The 17,388-nt window shown below is 24.7% G+C and overlaps 2 protein-coding genes across 7 annotated transcripts; one reads left to right on the top strand and one right to left on the bottom strand.

Moving 5' to 3' along the window:
* Positions 1 to 1,259: 1,259 nt before the first annotated feature.
* On the bottom strand, positions 1,260 to 4,633 carry LOC112592034. Of its 4 annotated transcripts, none has more exons than XM_025336014.1 (8): positions 4,477 to 4,633; positions 3,537 to 3,736; positions 3,288 to 3,433; positions 2,847 to 3,162; positions 2,645 to 2,793; positions 2,060 to 2,310; positions 1,743 to 1,917; positions 1,260 to 1,661 (listed from the first exon to the last, which is right to left on the bottom strand). In XM_025336014.1, exons 2-6 carry the CDS (start codon positions 3,710 to 3,712, stop codon positions 2,159 to 2,161), a joined length of 939 nt encoding a protein of 312 aa, XP_025191799.1. In that variant the 5' UTR covers positions 3,713 to 3,736; positions 4,477 to 4,633; the 3' UTR covers positions 1,260 to 1,661; positions 1,743 to 1,917; positions 2,060 to 2,158. The 4 variants fall into 4 exon arrangements, with proteins under 4 accessions (XP_025191799.1, XP_025191786.1, XP_025191805.1 ...); XM_025336001.1 differs by having other exon boundaries at positions 4,455 to 4,632; XM_025336020.1 differs by lacking the exon at positions 4,477 to 4,633 and adding an exon at positions 4,276 to 4,294.
* Positions 4,634 to 4,865: 232 nt separating this feature from the next.
* Positions 4,866 to 12,263, top strand: LOC112592010 (epsin-2). Of its 3 annotated transcripts, none has more exons than XM_025335977.1 (12): positions 4,866 to 5,469; positions 8,295 to 8,381; positions 8,629 to 8,838; positions 8,894 to 9,115; positions 9,213 to 9,242; positions 9,747 to 9,792; positions 10,484 to 10,646; positions 10,722 to 10,878; positions 11,094 to 11,223; positions 11,287 to 11,436; positions 11,504 to 11,689; positions 12,027 to 12,263. In XM_025335977.1, exons 2-12 carry the CDS (start codon positions 8,295 to 8,297, stop codon positions 12,161 to 12,163), a joined length of 1,518 nt encoding a protein of 505 aa, XP_025191762.1. In that variant the 5' UTR covers positions 4,866 to 5,469; the 3' UTR covers positions 12,164 to 12,263. The 3 variants fall into 3 exon arrangements, with proteins under 3 accessions (XP_025191762.1, XP_025191769.1, XP_025191776.1); XM_025335984.1 differs by having other exon boundaries at positions 4,868 to 5,469; positions 10,725 to 10,878; XM_025335991.1 differs by lacking the exon at positions 9,213 to 9,242 and having other exon boundaries at positions 4,868 to 5,469.
* Positions 12,264 to 17,388: the final 5,125 nt, after the last annotated feature.

The raw sequence follows: 17,388 nt of genomic DNA, 5'->3' as shown, positions 1-17,388 counted from the left end.
ATTTTTATCTATTTTATTCTATGAATATTACTATCATTACTATCTACATAGTATCTTTAATTATAAATAAATAATTAAACCATGAAAGAGTCAAAAACAAAATAATATATCATGAATCATGATAAGTATAATTTATTGAATTAAGAAATAAGATTGTTTACATTTTTAGAGACAACTCACAGTAACATAAACACATTATATATTAGTCACTATGCAACCCACCTTTAAATAGATAATAATGAATCGTTTGTTATGTAAAATAATTTAAAATTATATAAAACACGAGTTTAATATAAATATATCTATAATATTAGTATAATTCTTAGTTTAGTTTGACACTAACTTTGGAAATTTTTATCTTTTACTTCTTAATTTCGCGTTATAGTAATTTTTTTCATTCTCAATGTAATATAATATCAAAATATTGATGTCATTATTTATCTTACAAAGAGTTATAAATAAATTATAATGATTTGTAATAATATTAATAATATAATCGATAATTCTGTTGAAAACTTCGGAATCTTAAATAAATTCTATAAATCCCTTTTTAATTAAATTCCTATGATTAATATTTAATCTGATTTTGTTTATTAGAATATAGAAGATAACCTTTTAATTCTAAAATTAAATGTTACTTCAGGTTATTAAGCATCCTTTTAGTATCTAAACATTGACAAGTTGTAAATACGGTAATGTATTAAATAATACGTATTAATGAGGGGAGGGATCAGGAATCACTGCTATGACAATCCAAATAGGTAACGCAATTGATGCATTGCATATATTATACAATACAAATATGTAGATATATAACCTGGTATATTAAAATGATTACAAATTCTAGCAACAATCCCAATATTGACTATGCCAAATAAAAAGAAATTCTCGAAATTAAAATTAATGTAAAAAAACTTACGTGATACATTTCTGAAATAAATATTAACATTTTATTTAGTAAAATATTTATTTATTATGGCAAAATTTATAATTTCTCTCTTTATAAAATAGTCTTAATGTATTGGCATTATTATTTATTTACATTAAAAGTCTCTCTTGCCTCATGGAATTTTGGATGAACTTAATATTAAAAATAAATAATTAAATTTTGTATTTTAAAAATTTGAAACCAACTATGGAATTTTTAATATCTATTAATTGCAATTTTCTATTTATATGATATATATCTATTAATAACTATTTTTTATATCAATACCTAAAGAAAATGTTAAAATTGAGAAAATTATTGAACCCCTCTTTCTGAAAACAAAAAATTTGAAAATATGCCAGTGAATATATTAGACCGAGAATAAGTTACCTTCCAAAACAAAGTGACAAATATTACGTATTGTGTGTTTTAAACTTATTTGCAAACATTACAATACATAAACCACATTCTTTAAATGCTGTTTTAATTTTATTACAATATTAATGATCTTGGGATGATATATCTAAGTTAGAATTCCAATCACTTTCTTAATCCAAGAAATCTAGCAATTATTTCATTCTAATAACTTTTACTTTATTTTCAAAAGGTTTATTTTAAATCTGATAATGTATCATAGATGTCGAAAAATCGATAATTTGTAGACTTCTATGAAGGATGGATATATAAATTTATCATTTGGTCCAATAGATTGGCGTATTGTATCGAAAAATTGCTACAATTGAAAAAATAAACTATTAAAAACACGAACATAATATGATAATGATTAATGATAATTATTTAATATCTATTTCACCTCTCATGTTTAGTCCACACATATTAAAATAAATTTGCAATAAATCAATTGACTTCATAGTGACATATATACATATTCCATTATTAATCAAAAACTCATCTTTATAAAATAGGCTTTTACACATAACATTGTTTTCTCATTCATTAAACCAAGATATTATAGTTTCCTTCAAAACCTAAACAATAAAAGTTACATAGTATATCGAGTAGATAAATTATTTTATTTTAATATATTTTTCATTAAATGATTAGACCATATGGCATACACTTGATACTTTAATAAGTGATTATTGTTTATTAATATCTTTAAATACCTACTGCATGATCAAATCCCCACCATGAAACATTCCTGAATATACCAATGGTTCAGTCTGAACATACGATAACACCCACTTAATAAATGAACAATTTACTTTATTAATTGTTGTTATATTTGCTGCATAATACATTATCATTGTCAATTAGAAAATATGCATTAAATGGTTTCATCATAAATAATGTAGACAAAAACTTATCATCTGGCCATAATTTTTTAGCTTGTATGTTGTTTATATCAAACCATTGACAATCTAAATAAAACATAAACATTTTAATATTTCATAAAGTAAAAACTTTAAAAATAAATGTTAGATAGTCAACAATTAGAGATTAGCATTTATATTTCAATTTTGTATCAGAGCAAAATTCAAAATACTCTGACATTTATTATACATGCATTAATCAACTGAAATAGATGTTAATTTTCCACAACTCCTCAAATAATAATAAATATATTCATATATACTAGTTAAAAAGTATACCAATAATATTATTAATAACATATTATTAACCATAATTTCCCTTAAACAACTGTCTCTACACTATCACTTTTTAAATACCTGAGTAATTAATCGAAAAATTTACCATTAGTTAATGTAGCATTTGTTGATTTTGAAATGTCTATAACAAAAAAATGAATTTCTTGAATACATGGCTTATCAATGAATTCAATATTAACAACAGCTATTTTTTGTAATTCCTCTGTGGTTACTTCATAATGACTTTTTAAATATCTGAAAAAATAAAAACTTAATATCAACAATATTCACTAATTATTTTAGCAAACCTTAAAGCTGCATTTTCTATAGACTCTCCTATCATAACTTGTTGATACTTATTTAAGTATTCTGATGCATCTGCATGTTTACAAATTAATAATTGGTTATATTTTTTAACAACAACATTAACACAAGTTTCCTTAGTTTTATTGACAGTATTTAATAATACAATGGTACTATCTAGCATTGTATCATCATTTAAATACTTGAAATGTGCTTTAAATGAAATTTGTTTCAATACCATAGGAAACCAAAATTTATGATCAATCCACATGTTATCGCACGGGGAGTCTTTAATTTTGAACCATTTTATTGGCGCCATTTCTAAAATAAAATAATTAATTTGTTAATCTGTTTAATAATAGGTAGATAAAAAAAAAATAATAATGATAATAATAATAATAATAATAATATTTTTCAAAATAATAATAGAAATATTTTATTTTTACCATCAGATTCAACTATGTCACCTTCAAATAGATCACAGAAATATATATGTCCTTCCAATATTTCTTTTGAACCAACATATTCAAAATCTATAATACCAATTTTTTTCATAGATATTACATCCAACCCACACTCTTCTTTTACTTCACTAAAAATAAATATTAATATTTTTATTATTTCTGTTATAATTAAATAATTGTTTTACTGAAATATTTAAAAAATATATTTTTATTGTTTATAAAGTTATTTACCGTTTAGCAGCATCATCGATTGTTTCATTTGGTTCTACTTTGCCACCAAAACCATTCCATTTACCTTTCCCCATTCCACGATTTTTCATACCCAATAAGATTTCATCATTTTTAAATATTAATGTTAATGTCATCAATTTACGAGAATAACATTCAAATGTAGGATATTCCAACATGTTTATTTTTCTGATGTAAATTTTCTAAATGAAAAATTTAAGTATCAATAATCCAGTCTATAAATACAAATTAAGTTTCTTGAAATAGTTATTTACATAATTGAACTTAAAAAAAACTAATCAATTTAAGTACATTATTTGACTAGAAGAGTAAGCATTAATAAAGAGCATAACAATAACTTTACCATTAGTCACAGTATATTCTTATTTTTTAAACTACAGATAAGCACAGCTATTATCGTCAAAGAAATTGAATAATATTTTTATATATAATTTTGAAAAAAGATGAAAAATAAAATTGATGTCTAATATTCCTCAATTTTTTTCTTAAACGGTTAAATATTAAATAGTTCACACATAGAAAAATTTAGTAATGTATTTCACTGTAGTTAGAATTAAGTAATGGAAAAATATTAATAATTTTCTAATAACTATCTGGGCAAAGATATAGAAATATAGTTAGAAATCATAATGGTTATTAGTTACCAAACAGGCAAATTTGATTGTAAGACATATTATTATATAAAAAAACCTACAAATGTATCTAAAGGCAATGAGCATACCTTAACAAATTTGGTGACAAAAAAAAATGAATAGGAATAATATTATTTTGGTGACTAGTAAATATTCAATAAATTAAAATACAAATTTATTAAATATTGAACAATAGAAAACACGATATCGCCAAATCTACTAAGAAAATTAAATAAATATTTATACAAAATGAAATGTACAATATTACCCGGCGCCGACGGGGAACTTACAATACAGTACTGCAGTAGTACTTAAAAGTTCAGAAGTTGGAACGTTGGAAAAAAATTTAAAAAAACGCTAAGGCTACCCAACACAACAGGTTTAAATACAAACCGGCCTACAAAAGTTAGCTGATAACGCAAAATAGATAAGTGATAAGAGGTCGGTTACAGAGAGAATGATGGCCGGCGGAAAGAGAGGGCGCGATAATTTTGCGTTGGTCGGCCGTGCCAGACTGCCGTGGAACGGATTGAAATGATTGAACATTCAACCCACCACCACCACGGTGCCATATTACAACCATGGTGGGCAAGACGTGTTCCGAGCGGTGTCATATACCGTTGTAGTAGTAGTAGTAGTAGTAGTAGTAGTACTGTAGTAGTAGTAGTAGTATGCTATTATTACTATTAGTACTCGGTGATTACTGGTTCGCTACTCGCTAAGTGGCAACCCAGCGATTCCTCACTGTGGCGCACTCTCTTCCCGCCGCCTTTCATTCATAATAATAACAAAATATCGCACACCGAAAAAGAGGAGGACAACGTCCGCGGACCGTGCGAAGAGGTGTGTTGTGTTGCAGTAGACAGTGATCGCGCAATTCGCTCACACAGCCACACACACAAATACGCGATTAATATATATATATATATATATATATATATATATAGTATATACACACACATATATATATATATATATGTATTAGCCATACTTACGACACAATAATTCTATAATAGACTCGGCGTACACAATACACGATTTTCTGAGCGGCGAACGTCGATCCGTAATATTCGCTTTTGTGCATTGACGCATCGTACACGGTTCGCGCTACAATCACCGTCTTCAGTGCGTTTTTTAGCGATTTTTTCGTTTGCGAGACGTTCTTCCGTAACTCCACTCGCACAGCTGCGTGTGTACATACCGTAATATTATTATTATGCCCATCACCGTCTGACCGGAAAACACTATCCAATCTCGAGAACGTGTCAACAATTGTCATCGAGGTGAGTAACTGACGGTGATTTGTGTCATCCTCCTACTCAGAAATTTAGTATCAAAATTTGCTTAAGATTTTCCGAGACTGATGTCAAGTCCAGTTCTATTGTGCTGATGTTGACAAACGTGATTAGTCATACTAAACCTATTTAACCTAAATATCTGTATAAGTACTAATAGTCTTGTCGTTTGGACAACAATGGAAACTATCTTTACTGCCAATAATAATTTAAACTTCTGTGTTTTGCTCACAACCAGCAGTGTAGTTGGCTACAGGATGTCCTATGTTATCACTTCAATGCATTTTGATTTGATCAACATTTATCGGCATAGTGTGTGCAATTGAGACAGAGGTATAAAAAATAAGATTTATAAATTATAAGTCATAATTAATAAAAATGTCGATTACCTTCAAAATGTAAATTAAACTTCTTATTTTTTATATAATATTTGTTTTATTCATTTGTATTCATATTATTATCTGGCTTTAGTGTTGAATTTAACCTAATCAGCGTTCACTTTAATTGTTACTTATCTAATATAATGCTTTCAATAACCAATTTTGCTTTAACCTCGTATTGTTTCTACTTGTAATTTAAACAAATACTAATTTTGATAATTATACTAATACTTATTAGTATAATCCTATTTAATCTGAAACGACTAATGCATTACAATGATATAGCAGATATATTAAAAATTGTCATAATAGTCTACCTGATGCATTAATCTTTATATTCTCTGTACAATTGTATTTGTCAGTAATGTTGAATAAAGTATAAGTGTTAGTTGTTAACTATTGATTGCTCATATAACCATACCTTATTATTCATAAGTAGGCACTTTAAAGATAAACTTGTATTCTCTTTCAAAAATTCCTCTAACAATTAATGCGTCCTTGATAAATTTTGTATTCTATTTGCTTATCTTGTATACTACAATAATATATTCAGTAGAATGGTATTTGTGTATATGTTTAATATATTGTTGATATATTTAGAGAACTATGCTATTGAACCATATGAATACCTTAATTTTAAGACTAATATTTAGTATTTTTTTTAATTATTTTCCATTTTAATATTGTTCACCCCAATCATAATTGATAGATATTTCACAATTGTTATTTATTTGTCCTCTTGTATAAAATACAATATAATAATAATACAACAATATTATTCTAAATAAAATTCAATCAATTATCTATGCTCTAATTTGAAGAACTGGAGACTTAAAAAAAAAAAAAAAGAATAGTTTTTAGTTTTTTTTATAATTGTTCTAACTTTATTGAATATTTTGTATTCATCTTTGATACCTTAGTTATATTAATAAAAAACAAATTCAAGGGTCAATTATTAAATCCTCCCTTGATTATGGCCGTCAGGTCAACTGTGATCACCATTTGATTATAAAAAATAATCATGTGTAAAATATATTCTTGTATTCCCTTCAATGTTTTGAATTATTAAATTTTAATCAAAGTAAATATTACATAATATTATGATTAAAATATATCATAATATACTTATTACTAATTTAATAGTTTAAATCACTTAAGTATTTAAGTTTTTTATTAACAGTTAACATTGTATAGTTATCTTTTCATAGATTAATATTATAAAGAATAGTTATATTAATTTAAATTGTAAAATAAGTGATTGTAGGCATGTACATAAATTTAAAGATATACTTCTATGAAAAATTTCTATTTTGTATTCAATTATCCTATATATATTTTTCTATAAATGTAGTTTTAGTAATTTAAAAAAAGAATAAGCTTTTTAAAAATTATATTTAGTTAAGCTTAATATAATAATAATTTTCTTATACTATAATTTAGCTACCTGCTCAGTATTACAAATTGAAAGAAGCTTACTTTATGTTTTGAAAACTATTATTTCTAGTTGTATTAATTCAATTAAAATACTTAAACATTGGAAATATATTTGTAATATCTTAAAAATAGTTCATGAAAAAATATCTATTTTATTTACTTAAGCAAATAAAACTTTATAGCTAAGTATTTGTTAATGTGTTTTAAGGTTAATTAATGTTTTAGTATTCTAGATTGAGTAATTAAACTTTTGTATTTTAAGAACAAAATATTAAAAACGAAATAAATTTTCAGTTGTTATAAATATATAAATACATTATATAGCATTAATTATCTTGACTCCAAAACAATGAACATATTAAGTACCGAATTAGTTAACATATGTACTAATTAGTACTGTGTTATAAATTTACATTTCTTTAACTTATTTAAGGTTTCAATAATCAATAAATTTTCACATTGCAGGTTAGGTTACAATTATTGTATTTAAATATAAAATGAAAAACTTTTCTGCAAAAATAAATACGAGCCATATATATTTGACATATAATATGATTAATTGTATATTTGATAACTTTTAAATGAGATTAATAACTAATAAAAATAAATTAAGTATTTCAATGTTTTTATATTATTAATAATTAGTATAAATTTCAAAGAAATCAATGAATTAAAACATTGTTAACATACTACAATAAATTAAGTATGATTAAACAGAGTTTGACGCCATTTTAAGATACTTAACGTAGCCATGTATAATTGGCATGTATCTATCTAAATTATTTGATATTTACTGTTATAAGCCGGATTAATTTATAATTGTATTGCTCAACATGCTTGTTTTATTTATATATATTATTAAAGTGTATAATTTATGTATACATTTATCATAATTTTTTGGTTTGAAATTAATTTTAAAGAAAACTCAATTTGAAATTAAATTGTATATAGTATATTCTATATTCCTATTAGATGCTTAATTTATATTTTGAATTTTAGATGAAGAAGCGAGAAGAAATGCAAGTTAATGTCGCTGGGCTAAGAAGAAATATTAAAAACATAGCACATAATTATTCTGATGCTCAAGTTAGTATAGTTATATTTTGATAAATTTGTATTTTTATTGTTAAATTAATTTAATATATTTATATGTATCAAGATACATAGTAATAAATGATCATTAATACTCTGACCTAGATTATTGTATGTTAAATCTTATTAGTCGCGCTTCAAAAATAATAACTAAAATAATTGTATTATATTTAACAAGAAAATAAATTGAGTTAAATACAAGCTTATAAAAAATTATTTACATTTACATATTACATTTTAGGTAAAAGTGCGCGAGGCTACTAGTAATGATCAGTGGGGTCCAAGCAGTACGCTAATGGCTGAAATTGCTGACTTAACTTATAATGTAGTTGCTTTTTCTGAAATTATGGCAATTCTTTGGAAACGACTTAATGATCATGGACGAAACTGGCGACATGTTCATAAAGCACTTATCCTTCTAGAATATTTAATTAAGACTGGCAGTGAAAAAGTATGAGTGATCCATGTTTTTAGTATGATCTTATTGATGATTTTATTGTTCTAAGGTTGCCCAACAATGTAAGGAAAATCGTTTTGCTATTAAAACATTAGAAACGTTTCAACATATAGAAGATAATAAGGATAAAGGACAAAGAGTAAGAGATACAGCTACTCAACTAGTAGCTTTATTAGATGACGATGAACGATTAAAGACCGAACGAGCACGTGCAATTAAAGCAAAAGAACGATCTGCACAAAAAATGTCTAGTTTTGGCAGTGATGGAAATGTAAAAATTTTTTTTTTATTATATTTTAGTAATTTAATAATGGTGGTGGTTATTATGTGTTTTCTTTATTTTTTTTTTACGCTATACATTTGATTAGACAACTCCACAAAGTCCCAAGTATCCATTGGTAAGTTCATTATGTAAGATTTTATGGTTTACAACAAAAATGCATGTTCTATCTACTAATGTCTAATTGTCTAATAATTATAATAGCAGTATAATCTTTTAATAATACTTCTGAGACTAGTAATTAAAATATTAACAACTTAGCAATTGTAATATAATAATAAATTACTTTTAAATCATAGTATAGTAATATTATGATTATTGAAATTATACATTTTAAAATAGTTCAGTCATTTTAGTTTAAAAAATAGAAATTATCTTCAAGTATTTTTATTTAACGTTTTATTTTTTTAAATCTACTCTGATTTTTCTTCTTCACTTTAAATTATTACATTTAAATTATAAAACATATTCTTAGTATATAACTATTAAATTGTTATAAAAAAAGAAAAATGTTTATATTAAAATCATTGTACTATTTTATGTTTAACATAAAAATAAGTTCTATAAGTATAAATGAATAATTTTATAAATCATAAAATAATAGTTTATTTATTTTTTATAGTTTCGAGATTCCTATGGTTTATATGATACACGACCTCCTGTAAAAGGTTTGTTGATTGTTATTGTATTTTTTTAAGGGTCAGAATAGTAGCATTTCTTGTTTCTATTTTTTAACTTAGTGTAGCAAATTTTGTCTCAAAAAGACTTGAAAGAACTTACCATGAAATAATAATTCAGAATAATACTTTTCTTTTAAATTTTTAACTAGAGTGATGGTTTAGTACTTTTTAGTATCTAAAAAGTATTAAGTTACCATTCTATATTTGAAATGTTTTCAAAATTATTCTTTAGTTAGGTTCAAAAATTCATCATGTTTAACTGAACTTTAGATGGAGTCTTTTCATATAATACATTTTGTTTTGATATGTATAATATTTAGAATATATCTTGGCTCAAGGTGAACATAGCAAGATGAGTGTCCAACACTTATTTACTACTTCCTGTTCAGCTATTTTATTATTTTAATTTGTTTATTAGTTTTCAACAATATGGAAAAAACCTTAGTGTCTTTTCTTTTAAATTGAATAATCCTTTAGATTAGTTAAATTTTGGGTTGTATAAAAATTTGCTACACTTTATTTAAGATAGAAAAATATAAAATTCTATTTTTACAATTCATGCTTTTATAATCTTAGTAAAGACTATAAATATCTATTATTAATGTAATGTTGTTATTCTTGTAATAATTTTCATTTGTAAAATTATTTAAGCATTAAATATTTGTTTTATCTATTTCAGCTGAACTAGAAAGTGCGCGCCCACAGACTGTTGGTGAAGAAGAATTACAATTACAACTAGCTTTGGCTATGTCTAGAGAAGAAGCAGAACAAGAAGAACAAAAAAGACGTAGTGATGATGTAAGATTAAAACTAGCATTGTCTCAAAGTGAAAATGAATTCAAGTAAGTTCAAATTTATTATAAGTTATAAAAAAAGTAAATATACTTATTTGGGTTATATAACAAACATTATTTAAGTAGTGGTTCAGAATCTGGAGCCAATAGTAGTAGTGGCAAGAGTAGTAATATGTTGGACCTATTGGGAATTGATCTAGACAATGATGGAGATCAAAATGGTGCAACGGCAGCAACAACAGCAGATCCATGGGGTATGCCTATAAAAACTCAACCACAGGTAATATAGTATAAAAATAAAACTCATTATTAAGAATAAAAATATAAATTTATAAATTGTTCTTGAACTATGGTTATTTTATAAAATTAACAAAAGCTATTCAAATAATATTTAATTAATCTAATTAAATGTATAGGTAATAAAAAACAATTTTAGCATCTATATATTGGTTATCATTAATTAAACATTATACAAATTTAAACATTTAATTTCAGCCTTTAAATTGGTCTAATGGAGATTCAAATAGTGGAACGCCTAGCCGAGCTGTTGACCCTTGGTCACCTGTTACACAAAAACAAAATGCCATTACTTCTGCTCATGTATTGCCTAATGCAACAAACAATGGTAAGTAAAAAATAAACATATCATGATACATAGAATTATATAATTCAAAAAAATTAATTCAAGGTGTACATCCTTGGTTGTCACAAAATTCATCAGCTGCAGCAATGGCTCCACCAGACCCTTGGACCCCTGCAACAACTGCTCAACCTTTAAGCAAACCAAATCAAGAATTTGATGAATTTGCTCTTTTAGGAAATCGATCATTGCAAACAAGTATATAAAGAATCAGAATTTTTTTATAAATGCCTATATTGTTTCAATTTTAATTTTATTTATTTAGAACCTACTCCTGATCCATTTGACCTGTCCCATTTAAATAATGAACTACTAGGAACTTCACAAGGTTCCACGTCAGGTAAAAAGACACCACACAGTTTCTTGGGAGAAAATTCTGCTTTAGTAAATTTGGATAACCTAGTAACAGCTCCTATTAATCCAACACCAGTTGCACAAATACGACCACCTGGTATGTATTTATTTTTTTTTTTTATTAATAACTTAAAGGCTATGTTATATTACATCATTACATAATCAGATAATTGTTTATAACTTTTTCACCTCTAATTTTGATCAAACAAATTAAGTTATTAACATCTCTATATTTTAATTAATAATTCAAACATATTTTACTTTAAATTTATTATAATAGATAATTTTTTGTCTTAAACAGTTTTATGTATTTTAAGTTAATAATGACACAGCTGAACTATTTATAATTATTTAAATTTAGATATGAAAGAATATGTATAATGTATGGTTATATCTACTATATTATTCTTAAGTTATTTTAAAAATTATTTTAGGTATGGCAAATCCATTTGGTTTAACACCACAACCTCCATTTGCCAATCAACCAACGACTTCATCTGCATTTAGTGGTCCAACTAATTCAACTTTGCCACCACCACTTGTACCGTCACCTAATCCGTTTCTATCGTAGCAAAATTAAAGTACTCTTCTAATCAATTATCAAATAATTAACAATAACAAAGTTATATTTTTTTACGGTTGTTTCCAATTTCCAGTAATATTATATTCAAGCGTCATATATTATTCTTCTTATTTAAAATGTAAATAAATTAAGAAAAAGAGAGCTTGAAAATATTAATTTGAACTTTAACAATAATTATAATATATAATTATTAACTACCATTATTGGGTATAATAGTAGTAAAGTTATTTAATTACAAATACAAAATGTGTATAGAGATGAGAGAAAAAATATAAAATTTTCAACAATAGTTAAAATATTTTGTATTTTTACAGGCCATTTAAAATGTCTAGTAATTTTGATAAATACATAATAAATAGCTAATCCCATAATATGTATCATTAGCAATTATTATTACCAATGATTTTCAAAGTATAGAATTATTATGTAAGGTTTACTCTTTAATTCACAATATTGAGCTCAACATGTTTAAAATAAAAAAATGAAAACTTTATTATTGTTAAATGCACTGAATATAATATACCTTTTTTATACATAAAAATATAACTTAGATTTTATTTATAGACGTTCCGATTTTGAAATGCCCACTTTTTATGTCATGCATATTTTTCTATGTAAATAAAAATAGTGGGTGTAAAAACGAGTGAGATGTATTGTATTTTTTTAAACAATTTTAAATCCGCGTAGTTTTTATTTAATTAATATTGTGGATGACATTGCCTATGGTACATTATATTGTAAAACTTAAAGCTGTGTTGATAATTGTAATATCAGTTGGTTTTTATAATAATAATTGTTTTATTATTCAATCATTTATTATTGTCCGGTGTATTTATAATACCTAAATATATATTATTTTATTTTGTTACAGTAATTTTTAATGGTGTTTTTATTTAATTAAATATAGATGTTAAGTATTAATAACTTTCTAGGAATAATTATTTGGACAATTAAAAACTTTTTCACAGTAGGTTGGTCTTCTGGTTTGAGAGCCTCTTATTCTTAAAGCATAATTTTAGAATTAATATCAAGTAATAAATTCAATTATTATTAAATAATAATACAAAGGTATACTATTCTGAGATAACAAGTAAAAACAAGAATATAAAATATTATGAACTAGAGGTGGCACAACCAAGAATTTTGAGACAAATGTCCTAAACAAAAAATTGGCTTATGAGTGGTTGCGCCTTACTAAGTAGTTGTTAGTTTTCACTGAATAACTTATAATAGTGAATTCATTTCATTAACAATATTTCAGGGGTAGGTAGATTTTATTGTCCTATAAACAAAAATTGTTTGAGTCACCACTATAATAACACCTTCCCCCACCAATATTTTCTTTTCGAGTTATTGATGCTTCCTGTCAAAAAGTTTTGACTTTAGTTATATGTTAAATATTTATTGATATTCAACTCGTAAACACTTTATATTAAATATACATAATAACGATATTGTATTATAATATATAAATTGTGTAGTATATATTGCATTTTATAATTCTTACCGTATTTCTTATCTCATTCATCCATTAAGTATTAACAAATAACATTATGAAATGTAATCATATAATATTAAATTTTTGCTAGTAAGAAATTTGATTTTTTCAATTAAATAACAATAATTAACTAGTAATACATAAATACAACTAACATAACTCATTGTGGTCTAATCTTTGTGTTCCTCTTTAAATATGCCTTTACATGAACCTATATACCATAAATTTATCTAGATTATCCATATTATACAAAGTAATTCACCAAGCATGTTCACCCCAATTTTAGATTTCGAACAGAACGGAGCAATGAATGTATTGGTTATTGTTGAGTTTTTTTCATTATTATTATTATTTTTATATTTCATGACATACTTGAGAGTTGAAAGCCGGTTAGTAATAACTTGTGTCTAGTAAAATTGTATTACCTAAACAAGATTGTTAAATTTTATGAATAATAAGAAAATTCTAACCGCGGATCACATATTTATAATCGGAATACGATGACAGTCCAATATTAGCCAGGTTGCATAAAAAATTGGTTAATTTAATTATTCAAAAAAATTGAATGGACCAATCACAGGCCATTTAATAATGTTTAAGGGGCTACTATTAATTCATTAAATGTATAATGATAGGTAATTCATTTTAATTTAAAAAAATACAAAGAACATAATAATATCTCATAAACCCAATTTAATATACATAATAGGTATCTACTATAAAATCATACTTATTTCTTATAAGTTTTGTTACAATTCTAAAAATATTATTGATAGTAGGAACTTGAAACAGTTGAAACTTATTACCACTATAGGTATTTATGAATATTATTTCTATTTACTCTACACAATGGCATTTTTTAAATACTTGTATTAATTTTGAGCTATTTCTATTATAAATCTATTCACACTAATTAACAGTAGGTCGGTACTACCTAACTATACAATAAGCAATAAGTTATTAATATATAGTAATATAATATTATGTTAATTATTATACCTAGAATATTATTGATGCCATTTTGTTTTTAGATAAAATTGATTCAATCAACCCTATTAATTATTAATAATAAGAAAATAAATGACTAATGTTTCTATTATAAAATAATATATATAATAAAAAATTCTTAGAAATAAAAACTGATTTATTGTCTTTATTCAGAATCATTTATCATAGTGCCTAATGATTTATTATTAAATTCAAATTTAACATTTTTACTATGATGACCGTATTATGTGGACATTTTCATGAAAATGGAATATTATATGATCATTAATCACTATTCACTTATGAATATTTGTTGTAATTTAAGCAGCCCCTCTTTAAAATTTCATTGAAAGGAGCATACTCGTATTTATTATACAAAAGCAGAGCTTTGCTAATTATTTTTTTTTATAACATCGAAAATTACTTTATTAACGTTACCATATTTAACAATAATAATATAATAAAAATATTTAAAAATCAAAATTATTATACACGCGTGAACTTTCTTTTTATTAAATATTTCGTAGCGTATGTACCGTATTATTTACTTAATAAGTAATTGCAATTTTGTCCAATATAGGTAATAGCTCGGTTTCTCGATTAAAAAATTGATCAAAAATCAGCAGATCGTATTAATTATATTTTCGTTTCGGTCCAAATAAAATGCAGATGGTCAGGATTTGAATGGATAAATAACTTCCTATACCAATTTAATATTATGTATAGTTAGTGTCTGTGAAACTCCCATTAGTATAGACTAGAATACTAAACTATAGATACGGTCTGATGAGTTATATAATTCTGTAAATATAATAGTTTTATTAATTAACGTTCGTCTTATGATTTATATGTACAAATGTTTAATTTATGAAGATGAAATGCTGGTCAATTTTCATTTCCCAAACTTTCTAGTATATTAATTACCCAAGTAAATAATAACGATTGTAAACTATTGAAAAAATCCATTTAAGTACTGTTTTTCGTACCTATATAATAATATTAGATCAGTATAAACATAATATTTTTGTTTAGATATATCTATAAAATAAACACGAAATGTCGTGTTAGCTAAACATGCAGATAAGACATATATATATATATATATAGAATACACAGGACATAAATATAGCTTGGTACTATTTGAACTATAGGAGACGAATTTTATTGTAATAAAAATATCAATGTATTGGTAGGTACGTACCATTTTTTTTTTTTAAATATGGAATAAAAGATCCATAATATGTAACTACCAAATATATATAGTATTGAAAATTACAAAAAAAAATATAGTTTATAAATATAAATATTAAATAAAAAAAATACAAATGATGTAGATGTATATAAGTATGAATATAATTCTGAAACAGAGCAATGAGAAACAACATATTATTAAAAGTTTGCAACCAAAAAAATTGACAGTTTGGTTTGAGAATATTCTTGTATTGACTAAAAGAACGTTCCGTGTCAATAGATGTAATATGGGCATAATTCATATTTACTCTATCAGAAGGAATAAATTCCATGTCCAGAAATTCTTGTTGATTTTTTTTTATTAAAATATCTCTGATGATTTTAATAGTTTAAAATCCAGTATTTCTTTTCAATTATGTTGGAAAATTTTTTTTGACTATTTCTTCCATTTGTCTTTGAGTTTCTGCTAGTTTATCTACAGATTTTTCTACAATTCTAATACTTTCTATCAGAGATATGTTTTTTGTTTTCAATTGTTTAATAGTTTGAATCAAAAAACAAAAATTTACTGAATGTATTCGTATATCAAGTTGCTTTTTTAATTGATATTTTGTATCAGTGAATTTGCTTTTTCGAAACTACGACCGATTAAGTATTGAAGTTTGAAATAACATTTTTTATTTTGTCAAAATGATCATAATATTATTGAACAACTTCAAGCGTCAAGCCACGTACCTCATCTTGTTATAATATGTTCAGGAGGTAAATTAAGATCTGAATACATTTTTTTAAATTTTAAAACACGACTTGGCGCTTTTAAGAATATTTTTTTAATGGTTACTATTAATTGATCAATTTTGGAATAATTGTATATTATTGTTTCTAAAATTCTGTCAAAGTACTTGTTAAGTCATATAAGAACCAATATGAGTCAAAAATAAAAGTTCCTCATGCAAAAGTTAATTATTTTTGTTACTTCTGGAAATATGAAATAATACAACAATGACTTGATAGTACTCGTATAGACTTTCGTAGTAAAATGTTTATTAAAGTACATTCCAGAGATAATGTATTGAAACGTTTTGCTTTGAACTTGAGAGAAATAAAAACATTCCTCAATGAAAAAGGCGTTGATCATCCGGAAATGGAAGAAAACAATTGGCTGCTAAAATTAAACTTCATGGTAGATAATCACAATGAAACTAAATGAGCTAAATATAAAACTGCAAGGATAGGAAACCCCAGCCTATGTCTTACTGGAAGATATGATTCGTTTTGAAAAAAAAAATATTTATTTTTGCTAAAGACATTGAGAGCGGTAAATTAATTTATCTCAAAAATCTGAATCAATATTGCAATGAAGCCAATGTAACTATTGAGTATTGACATAAATTACTTTTGCATAATAGCTAGAAAAAAAAAAATGAAGGATAAATTCTCCAAGAGATTCGAGCAAATTCAAAACAAATAAAAGTACTACTTTCGCGTTAATAGTAAATTTTCTTAACACAAACACAAATGAGACCAACATTGAACC

Source organism: Melanaphis sacchari, unplaced genomic scaffold, assembly GCF_002803265.2.
Source record: "Melanaphis sacchari strain LSU unplaced genomic scaffold, SCAv2.0 Contig0_pilon_pilon, whole genome shotgun sequence".
In the NCBI taxonomy this organism is placed as follows: domain Eukaryota; kingdom Metazoa; phylum Arthropoda; class Insecta; order Hemiptera; family Aphididae; genus Melanaphis; species Melanaphis sacchari.
The sequence above is the reverse complement of the archived record's forward strand: the minus strand, read 5'-3'. Positions and strand labels throughout refer to the sequence as shown.

Bases quoted from the DNA above. Each gene is read 5' to 3' on its own strand.
- LOC112592034 (XM_025336014.1), bottom strand. From the start codon at position 3,712: ATGTTGGAATATCCTACATTTGAATGTTATTCTCGTAAATTGATGACA. The intron at 2,794-2,846 runs GTTTGCTAAAAT...TTATTTTTTCAG, and splicing joins ATAGAAAATGCAGCTTTAAG to ATATTTAAAAAGTCATTATG. The intron at 2,311-2,644 runs GTAAATTTTTCG...TGTTTTATTTAG, and splicing joins AAATGCTACATTAACTAATG to ATTGTCAATGGTTTGATATA.
- LOC112592010 (XM_025335977.1), top strand. From the start codon at position 8,295: ATGAAGAAGCGAGAAGAAATGCAAGTTAATGTCGCTGGGCTAAGAAGA. The intron at 9,116-9,212 runs GTAAAAATTTTT...ACATTTGATTAG, and splicing joins GTTTTGGCAGTGATGGAAAT to ACAACTCCACAAAGTCCCAA. The intron at 10,647-10,721 runs GTAAGTTCAAAT...ACATTATTTAAG, and splicing joins CAAAGTGAAAATGAATTCAA to TAGTGGTTCAGAATCTGGAG.